Raw genomic sequence first — 11,244 nt, forward strand, 5'->3', positions numbered from 1 at the left:
CAGAAATCATGTTTAGCTGTTCACAATTTTTGTTTGTTCTGAGAATGTAAAAAATATCTCCACATTCATGGCTTTCTGTTACGGGGCTATACCTTTGTGATGACATTTTGATTGAGGCCTATAAACCTTTCATTAGATGACCACTACTATTGCCACTTCTATTATTGCACAACTGTGTGTGTGTGTGTGTGTGTGTGTGTGTGTGTGTGTGTGTGTGTGTGTGTGTGTGTGTGTGTGTGTGTGTGTGTGTGTGTGTGTGTGTGTGCGTGCTTGTTTTCTAAATTAAATCAGACATAGAGCTTGACATTTATGTTCAAACTTGACGGGATCTGATTCGCTCCCCCACGGGCGCAACAGCCTCAATTTCTTGCTTTATTGCTTGGTCTTTGCTCAAATTCTGAAATAGTGTTGAAAAATAGCATTATATGAGCAAGTGATTGCCAAATTTAATACGATTTGAACTCGTAAAAAGCTTAGACCCCTCCGGTTTTCAGGGATTTTGAAGCAGGTCACGGGACGAGTCAAGCTGCGGCGACGCTATGTGTGCTAAAAGAAGAAGGGATGAAGTGTCAATTATCGCTGGCACAAAAGGCAGGTCTGGAGATCTCCATCGTTGTGGAGTTGATAGATTACACAGTATTCCTTAGGGAATAAATAAAATGTGATGCCTTTTTATCTTTGTCGAGACAGAGTTGTTTCGTTTAAACGCTGCAGATGTTGCATGTTCCCCTTCATTTGAAACTATTACATTAAAAGAAGAAAGAAAGGTCTTCCAGAGATCACAAAAAATGAGACGATCGCCTCTCCAAAAGGAAATTAAATCTGGCGGCCAGACAGCGAGCGGATCACAGGTGCTGCAGAACATAGTGCAGACGGCGGTTACAACACTTCATTTCCCTGTTGATGCATGTGGTGGAAATGGTCCACTCAGCGCCTTGGAGACTCGCTGACGTCATTGTTGTGTTTAATTGCACAAGCGTTCCACTTCAGGTTAATGCCTCTCCATAAGGTCCGTGTTACAGTGACCTTTCTCCAGCTCATATCTCCAATGACCGTAAGCAGTCTATATACTATGACTTAACCACACACATACAGTATACTCTGTGTGTGTGTGTGTGTGTGTGTGTGTGTGTGTGTGTGTGTGTGTGTGTGTGTGTGTGTGTGTGTGTGTGTGTGTGTGTGTGTCTCACACACGCGTGCTCTCCTCTGCCGAGTAACTAATCTATACATCATATGAGAACACCCGCACAGGACAGAGACAATGTCAGCCTATTTAGAGCCAGCCAGCTTTTAGTGGATCAGGGTCCAGTGACAGATGAAACTGACACCCGCAACAAACCAGGCTACCTTATTAAGGACTCTGTGCTGTTCATTTCTTTGTTCATTTTTTAGCTTTTTGCAATGCACAGTTCTTACAGGAGTTATGGAATGCACTGGGCGAAAAATACAGTGGGAACTGGTACACCAGTGACCGTAAAGCCCCAGACAGAGATGGTCGGCCGACAGTCAACGTCGGGCTGTTGGTGAGCGTCTGTGGTCCTAGTTCAGGCACCATGTTGGAAATAAGTGTCCACACTTTACATGTTTATCGCTTGGATTTTGTTGTCTTTTTTATCCATAATAAAATCAATCAATCAATCAATCAATCAATCAGTTGATCGATCAATCAATCAATCAAGTTTTTGCGTTGACGGCTTTTCCAGCCGATTCAGTATGTTGATTCGGTGAGAGAAATCACTCTGATTCGCTGGTTAGCTGGATAAGCGAATCAGTGCACGAGAAGAGAGGACACTCCCAAAACATGCTTCTCATTTTTCAACTTCATCATCTGATCATTCCAACACACGTATATTTTCACAACAACGCGGTCTTCGGGAAAGCCCCTTGAGCCTGTTGCTGTATACCACCAATTTAGTGCGGTTTCTCCTGATGTTTCGCCTCTGCCTCTTCCTTTCTTCCACAAGCACAAGACCGAGGGCTGACAACGCCAGCGCCATTTGCAACTTTTTTTACCAGACATAGCCTAGTCTCCATTATAGTTGCGAGATTGCGAAACGGTCTCAGTGGTGAGCGAGAGTGGTGTAAAGATGGTAGGCAAAACACTGCTTTGTTTCATGTATGTATCATAACAATAGTTTGTTTATAGTCCTAGGTCTCACGCAGGCACAGACCTGTATGTGCTAGTTGTTTGGTGTGTCTGGGCCCTAAAAGTGACAGCAGCATGGTCAAAGTCACCAGCATGGACAGGCTCCTCGCTGTACACCGGCATGTATTAGCTTGATGCTTTTCAAAGTATGGTGGGTAGGTCCAAACCTGAATGAACTATTATGCTCAGCAATTCTCTTAGTTACAACAACAACGCTGTGCTATGACAGCACATTGGTGGTGGAGTTTGCAAAGTCAACATGGTGTCCCAAACTCCAATCATGCGTACTCCTCCTACACATTACACACATACACATACACACTCCCCCTACACATACACACATACACATACACACTCCGCCTACACATACAGTACGCATGATTGCAAAAACACACCTAGTCACACACGCAAAAAACAATATTTGGAAACCATTAGTATTACTGCTTTCCTCCAGGTGCTTAAGTACTTTGCAGTATGGTATGGTATGCAGGACATCTTTTAAAATCCTTGCTGTGTGTGTGTGTGTGTGTGTGTGTGTGTGTGTGTGTGTGTGTGTGTGTGTGTGTGTGTGTGTGTGTGTGTGTGTGTGTGTGTGTGTGTGTGTGTGTGCGTGCGTGCGCGTGCGTGTGTGTGTGTGTAGGTGTGTGTGTGTGTGTGTGTGTATGCGTGTGTAGGTGTGTGTGTATGTGTGTGTGTGTGTGTGTGTGTGTGTGTGTGTGTGTGTGTGTGTGCGTGCGTGCGTGCGTGCGTGCGTGCGTGCGTGCATGCGTGCGTGCGTGCGTGTCCTCACCACAGTTGGGTAGCGTGAGTCTGGACAGCAGCTTGCGTCCGCCTCCCTCCTCGATGCAGCGCAGCTCCTGGATGTCCGCTTCCTCCCCCAACCACAGCTTGATCCACATATTCTCACAGGAGCAGTGCAGAGGGTTCCCCGACAGGATCCTACACACACAGGCACGCACGCACGCACGCACACACACACACACACACACACACACACACACACACACACACACACATACACACACACGCACATGCACACATGGACACACACGCGCACACACACACACACACACACACACACACACACACACACACACACACACACACACAGTATTGCTATAAGTGCACACAAAGAAATGCATGCAAACAGCGACATATACACACAAAATAGAGTATTTATTGTACCATATTGTGCAATGTGCATGTAAGAGATGACAGAAACAGACAGACAGACAGACAGACAGACAGAGACAGCGAGAGAGAGAGAGAGAGAGAGAGAGAGAGAGAGAGGGAGGGAGGGAGGGAGGGAGAGAGTCACACAAAAAAGAGAGAGCCACAAAAAAGCTGATAGTCAAATAACAGGCAGGGAAAGCAGAAAAACAGTCAGTCAGACAGACTGACAGACAGACAGACAGACAGGGAGAGAAAGACAGGCAGGCAGGCGTAGAGATAGACAGACAGATAGACAGACAGACAGGGAGAGAAAGACAGGCAGGCAGGCGTAGAGATAGACAGACTGATATAAAGGGCTACATCGAACTCACAGATATGAGATGTTGAGGTGTCTGAATATCCTCCAGGACAGTGATGACAGGTTGTTATCTTTCAGATTCCTGGAAATTAAATTGGGCATCACGGAATGAGATTACTTTTGCAATACCCCCAACAAAATGTCGAGCCGATGCTACTACAGTATGCCACCGATGGCACATTTCTATTTTGAGCGAAACCAATAAGCCTTTATCATTTTCTCATTAGAAGTCTCCCCCTCCCTCTAAGTATGGTGGCAATTAACCTTAAGTGGTGCATTCATCAGCACAATATTGTCAAATTATGCTAACGATGTCTCAAGATGCAAGGATCAATTACAAATGCTATTCACAGATGAATCTGGACTGGCGGGAAACAATCTCTCTTCTATTACGGGTTTTGTTAATTACTCAGATTGGGCCATCTTTTTGCGTTATCCTATACGTTACATATCGATTCCTCTGTGTATACTGAATAATAATTGTTGGGCAATTTAAACAACATCATACAATAAATGCATAGTACTGCAATAAATGAGGCCATTTACACCTGGCATTAACATGAGTTTTCTGTCATCAGATTACAATCAGATAGTGCTTGACCACATTAGCCTGATTTAATTTACACCTGGCGTTAGCATGCGTTTTTGGTGATCGGATTGCAATCTGATTGCAATCTGATCACTCAAAATGGGTGTCCTCTCAATCCGCATACAGTTGCTGTATCCAGATTGAGAGGACACATTGCATTTACAGTTGTGTTCAATGTGTACACTACACAATGCGTCCCTGACCACCTCCGGAGGTGGTTTGGCCGATCAGATTGCAATGCGTCTTCAATGTGTCTTGGGGGCGTTTACACCTGTACTTTCAAGTGTTCAAGCACAATCTGATTGCAATCTGATGACAGAAAACACATGTTAATGCCAGGTGTAAATGGCCTCATTGAGCAATACAAAATAATTCAAAGGATAGGCTGTTTTTAACTGACGTCCTCATCTGAATTAAACACAAAATTGTACTAAAAAGGATCAATGATGGCTGCTTTGCCATGGTTGTAGCTGTCATATCAATAGAAGGAATATAAAGTACAGAAGGTGTTTTGACTCACAGGTACTGTAGTTTCAGGTTGTTTTGAAAGGCCAGCTTCGACACGTATGTTAGTCTGCTGTTGGTCACCGTTCTGACACAAAAGAAACACCATATGATCAACCTCACTGTGGAATATTATTATTGGGTATCTCAACAACTTTGCTTCCAAAAAGAAGAGGGTGTAATCAGGTGTAGTCTCTCAAACACCAGACAGTCCTTGATAGATCAGCGGCTGCAGCACAGCACTCGTTCTCTCAGCATGCAGGGTTTCATTCCCACTGGGTCCAACCACAATTAAAAGTGTGAGGTGCTTTGTGCAAAAGTGTCTTGCAAATGGGATATTGGCTAGGACATTAGCTAGTCTCTACCTAACACATTTTACACTATAGAGAAATTGCTGTATGGTAGACAATCCTTTTCAGATAAAGAAATACAGTAAAACTTGTGAAGCATAGAAAAACCCAATAAGTACAAGCACTCTGGGACACACATATAAACACTGCATGGTTTAAAGGCAGCGGAGAAGGATAGAAATAACTAGCTCAGGCACAAAAAAAATCAATATGTCTAATATAGCGGGCCATAAGGAACTACATAATTATGATACACACTGTTGGGTATGAAATGTAATAAACCCGCTTGCAATATCTGAAAATGTTTCCTGTGTGCGGTGGACCAGCGTGTTTGTGCTGGTTATTGGAGCGTCTGAAAGACTCACAGGTTCCTGAGGTTCCTGTAGAGGTGCAGGTCTTTGTCGTTGATGGAGGAGAAGCTGCTCTGGTTGGCGATGTAGCTGTCAGGAGATACAAGCACATGTCAGACGGCTCATTTGTTAACTGAGGGAAACAGAAACGGAAAGGTTGCAGCAAGAAAAACAAGTACAAAATAACCCCCAAGGATCATATCCAACCAAGCTCCCAGGTGTGCGTTATGTACAGGAGGCCTAATAGCGCCACCTCACTGCCATTTCTTTTTATTCCTATTAACGATTTGAGATTCAACAGTCAGAGTTTAAAAAGGGTAAGTTCACCCAAAACTGAAAATTCAGTTATCTACTCACCCCCATGCCGATGGAAGTACGGGTAAAACAAACAAACTCCATAGCCTACTGCTCACCTATGGCGTACTGTTATCCAAGTCTGCAGAAGCCCCGAGATGCCAAGTTGACTTGAAAAGACATCATTTACACCCTGTTTTAGCTGGAATCTTCACTGTAGGCTTCACTGCACTTCACCTTCATTCTTCCTATGGCTACACTGAAGATTTCAAATGTAATTACCTCTTCAGTTCATTTTCAAGTCAACTTGTCATCTTGGGGCTTTTGAAGACTTGGATTACGTCAGACGAGCAGTATGGAGCCTTCTTTTTTTTTCTTTTTTACATTTGAAAGTTGGTCACCATTCACTTCAATTGTTTAGGAGAATGCTGCAAACAGTGTTGCAATGAAACTCCAGGACTGTTTTGTGGACACCTGTCCTTCCATTGGCATGGCGGTGAGTATAATGAATTTTCATTTTGGGGTGAACTTATCCTTTAAGTAACGTATCTATTTTCTACGTTTTATTCTATTTTCTCCTTTTATTTGATCTATTATATTGAATTTTATCTGAATTTTATTTGTATGTTTTATCTGTAAAGATTATCTATCTATCATCTATCTATCTATCTATCGATCCATCGATTGATTTTTCTATCGATCTATCTATCTAGTCAAAGCTAGGTTGGAGGCAATTTCAAAGATACTTGACCACTAATCCTAACCTAAACCAAAATATTCCATGTGGTGTGGAGTTAGAGTTAAAACATAACCACTAATAACCTCTGAGGAAGCATAATAGATGTAGGGCGTATGGGGGAGCTGGTAGCCTAAAAGGTGTAGAAACAAGTTTGACAGAAGTTTGCCAGTCAGCGAAACTGAACACGACTCTCTCCCCTTTATCATTCTGCAGCTAAGCTTGAGCATGGAGCAGAGCAAGGCACTCGGCTTATTCACGGTCAAGTGCCAACAGGAGATGATTGTGGTTTGACTGGGCAGCTCCCCTGTGTGAAGGAGTAGCCCAACATGAAACAGGATGTTGCTAAAAGAGAATGTGTACTTGGCTTTTGGGAGATCTGAGGTCAAACTTCTGGATTCTAGGATTAAATAAAACATCTGGAGTGAACTGACAGTAGCTATGAAGAGCATGTACTGTATAGCAGGTCTACTATATAGCTACTGAGTTTCCATCAACAGTGTCCTGTAGATATCCTAACCCTCCAGAAACAACAGTGTCCTGCAGATATCCTAACCCTCCCTCCAGAAACAACAGTGTCCTGCAGATATCCTAACCCTCCCTCCAGAAACAACAGCGTCCTGTAGATATCCTAACCCTCCAGAGACAACAGTGTCCTGTAGATATCCTAACCCTCCCTCCAGAAACAACAGTGTCCTGTAGATATCCTAACCCTCCCTCCAGAAACAACAGTGTCCTGTAGATATCCTAACCCTCCTGAAACAACAGTGTCCTGTAGATATCCTAACCCTCCCTCCAGAAACAACAGTGTCCTGTAGATATCCTAACCCTCCAGAAACAACAGTGTCCTATAGATATCCTAACCCTCCAGAGACAACAGTGTCCTGTAGATATCCTAACCCTCCAGAGACAACAGTGTCCTGTAGATATCCTAACCCTCCAGAAACAACAGTGTCCTGTAGATATCCTAACCCTCCAGAAACAACAGTGGTCTGTAGATATCCTAACCCTCCAGAGACAACAGTGTCCTGTAGATATCCTAACCCTCCAGAGACAACAGTGTCCTGCAGATATCCTAACCCTCCTGAAACAAGTGTCCTGTAGATATCCTAACCCTGCAGAGACAACAGTGTCCTGTAGATACAGTATCCTAACCCTCCAGAGACAACAGTGTCCTGCAGATATCCTAACCCTCCTGAAACAAGTGTCCTGTAGATATCCTAACCCTCCAGAAACAACAGTGTCCTGTAGATATCCTAACCCTCCCTCCAGAAACAACAGTGTCCTGCAGATAAGAAGAGAAGAAGAGCTCAGTCAAGGATGTTGTAATCTCTGCTTTTTATAATTATATGTATTTCAAAATAATTATATACTGTATGTTTTAATAAATACTAGACAGAAAGACTCAGTAGACCTATACCTAACATCTAAAAACATTGGTATGCATGTTTCATTACAGTAATTATAGAATCTCTGACACAGCCTAACATAATTGTTTTACACAGCGAATGCATAACTGATCAATTAAGCCCATTCTTTGTATCACTATAATGTTAACAAATCAATGGTTTCATGTTAAGTGCTTTGTAAAGTGAGAAGCTGTTATAGAATTCAATTTCCCACAATCCAACACAAGCGTTGTGCAAAACGACAAACAACAAAAGATGCAATACTGATATGTCTCTGTAACTCACAAGTTCATTAAAGCTACTGTAGGCCTACCGTATAGGTATCACCAAGATCAGATAAAGTCAAACCACAGCCCAATTAAACAGAGATGGCACAATTCTGGAGAGCATCACGCCATATTTGGACGTGCAGCCTTGCACCTATCTGTTTTTTCCATCCGCTTAATTGTGAAATTTGGGGGCAGCCTATACCTGCCCATATGTCGGAGCAGCATATCTGATAGTATCCCACCTCCTTATAAGTCTTCCTAAACATATGATTTGATTATCTTTTGACTTATTGAAACAAATCACAAACTGAACAAAGATAGAACTTCAGGTTTGTACAGTTGTATTCTATCATTTTAAAGAAACTTTGTTTTTACAATAATTTACAAAGATTCAAAACACGATTTCTTGAAAATAAAGTCATACAAAATAAGAAGGCACATCCTCTCAAACTGTCAAATTTCAGTGTGATTAAAATAAATCTGAAGATGTTTAAACACAGGGGGGTATGATCACCTATCTGCATGGTTCTGACAAGGTCGTTTGGGATTAAACATCAGTAAGTTGTCTATTTACATTAGCCAGGCACTCGGTGGATGCATGCTTTTCACCAGATTGCTGGCTCATTTAAACAGCTTGCAAGGCTTCTCCCAAGGCCAACGATAAAAGTGATATCAACAAGGTCATTATCTTGATCTTGATAAGACTGACATCTGGCAATCAAATATGTTAATCGTGGCATTATCTCCATTAATTATTCACAGATAGGCCTAAATGCTTATAGACCTTGATTAGGCTATATTTCAAATTATTTGAAAAGTCGTTTTACTAAATGATGGAATTTGCATTTGAAATAGCCTACAGTCACAGATTCTCATGCATCTTAAATTATCGTCTGGCAACCCAAAGGAGGGTCCATACTAGATGGTAAAATAAAAAGCTTTGGCAAATCCCTTAACATTTTCTTGAATATCGATTTTTCTCAGGCTTTTGGGATTCATTTTAATAGGCTACTACACCCGTAACCATCTCGGCAAGTGTCTGTGCTAATATTTGGACTGGTGTCTGTATAAGCCATTCAGCAGCATACTCTCGCTGGTCAGTGCGTCTCTCTGCACACGCACACCCATACATACACACGCACATAGGCTCCACACACACACACACACACACACACACACACACACACACACACACACACACACACACATACACACACACACACACACACACACACACACACACACACACAATAATGGCTTTGTCCATTTCAAATTCGGCCGACAGGCAAAACAAAGTCTATCAACCTAATTTTGCTTTCAATTTTAAACATTTTCTCGATATCGAACAAATTTGCTCCATGTTGACATAGTTTGTTATGCAATATAGCCGATGATGTGCGTCTCACTGAACCCAGGATGAATAGCCTACATGGGATTTGAATCTCTAAATTGACTGGCTAAATCAATGAATTGATATTAAATGCACGTAGACAGTTCATCATTCATTAGCTACAATAAAACAGTTTATCGTTCATTGCAATAAAACAGGCACCGGTCCCAGTGGTTCACAGCTTATATCCCGTGCAGGCAGCTCCAGACATAATGGAGCAAACTGACACGGGGGATGAAAATATATATTAATGTCATCCCTTTTCTTTTTTGTTATGAATTAATTCAGCCACCTTGACGGAAGCAGGTGAAATACCAAACCAAAACCAAACAACTCCCTTAAAAAGGAAATAGCCTAAACATATAGCCTACTTGGACTCACATGTCGGTGATATTCTCCATCTCCAGCTCGCTCTGCAGGACGGGGAAAGCCATGATGCCGCGCTCCTGGTCCACGCATGAGACCCTGGTCCCGCTGCAGGAGCATGAGGACGGGCACGCCGCCCCGGACCCCCACAGCCCCCCGGAGCCCACCGCCAGCCCCACCACGATCCACCAGCACCACCGCCACGACCCGGACCCGCTCCCCGGCGGAGACAGAGCCCCGGTGCTCCCGGGTCTCAAGGTGCTCATCTCGGGTGCCAACTCCAGCTACGGCTCGCTGAACACCCCCACGGCCCGGCCCAGGATGGTTGGGATCAGCCCCGGTACAGCCCAAAAATGAGGGTAAGGAAAATCCGATGCTGATGTTGATGTGGATGATAGCAGCCTTCCCTTCCGCACGCAGCTAGAAAGCCATCGGCGCTGACAGGCTGAGAGACAGGACAGAGCGAAAAGGTGTCAAAAAGACAGCAGAGGAGGGAGAGAATATCCTCCCTTTCCTGTTTGTTTCCCCCAGAATCCGTTTGTCTGTCAACCAGTCAGTCAAAATCTCACTGCCACACTGACGCGTGTGTGCCAAGGAGGATCCCTCTCTCTCGCTCGCTCGCTCTCTCTCTCTCTCTCTCTCTCTCTCTCTCTCTCTCCCTCAGCTGACACGCAGTAGTAGGGCTATGCTGGAGCCTCCTCGACACAATGTTCTGTGTGTGTGGATGATTCACTCAGGGAGATGGGGAGAACAGAACAGCGGGTGGAGAGCCTAGTTGTGGTGCGCGCCGCTGCCGCTGCCGCTCCGCTAGCGCTACAGGATGGAGGGATGCTGGGAGCAGCGGAGCTGGATGGGATAGCTTCAGCAAAAGCAGAACATGGGCCTATCATGTGATACTTTGTTGATCCACTCCTCATGGGGAAAGGAAATATTACGGTCCACGGGAAATAATAATATGCGCCTGCAGAGGTCGGAGTGCAGCCAGGGTCAGGTGCAGAGCAGTCTGGCGCGGGTTTCAGTCTGTTGCTCAACACTTCAGCGTTGTTTTCAGGTTGAACTTGAAGGAGCCCCCCCCCCCCCCCCCCCTCTCTCTCTCTCTCTCTCTTTCTCTCTTTCTCCCCCTACCCCTGCCCCCTTTCCACACTTTCACACTCAATCTGTTGTTTTTGGTTGCTGTTGTTGTTGGGCTGCCGGGGTTAAAGATCTTCAGAGCGCGCGCTCCGTGACAGGCGTCACCGGCCTTGAGTTGTGTTCGAGGTGTATCATGCACATGCGTCCTTGTCGACCGGTTGAATAACCTCCAAGACCAA

General features: G+C 44.2%; 1 protein-coding gene across 1 annotated transcript in view; it reads right to left on the minus strand.

Moving 5' to 3' along the window:
- Nucleotides 1–10,200, minus strand: part of ntrk2a (neurotrophic tyrosine kinase, receptor, type 2a) — a gene marked incomplete at both ends in the record, with an annotated part of 98,902 nt that extends 88,702 nt beyond the window's left edge. The window contains 5 exons of the mRNA XM_083644183.1: nt 2,937–3,085; nt 3,691–3,759; nt 4,787–4,858; nt 5,486–5,560; nt 9,950–10,200. Coding sequence (XP_083500309.1) covers nt 2,937–3,085; nt 3,691–3,759; nt 4,787–4,858; nt 5,486–5,560; nt 9,950–10,200 — 616 coding nt within the window. The remainder of the gene's footprint in view (nt 1–2,936; nt 3,086–3,690; nt 3,760–4,786; nt 4,859–5,485; nt 5,561–9,949) is intronic.
- Between the last annotated feature and the right edge of the window lie 1,044 nt (nt 10,201–11,244).

This window comes from Poromitra crassiceps (genome assembly GCF_964638095.1).
Source record: "Poromitra crassiceps genome assembly, chromosome: 10".
Lineage (NCBI taxonomy): Eukaryota > Metazoa > Chordata > Actinopteri > Beryciformes > Melamphaidae > Poromitra > Poromitra crassiceps.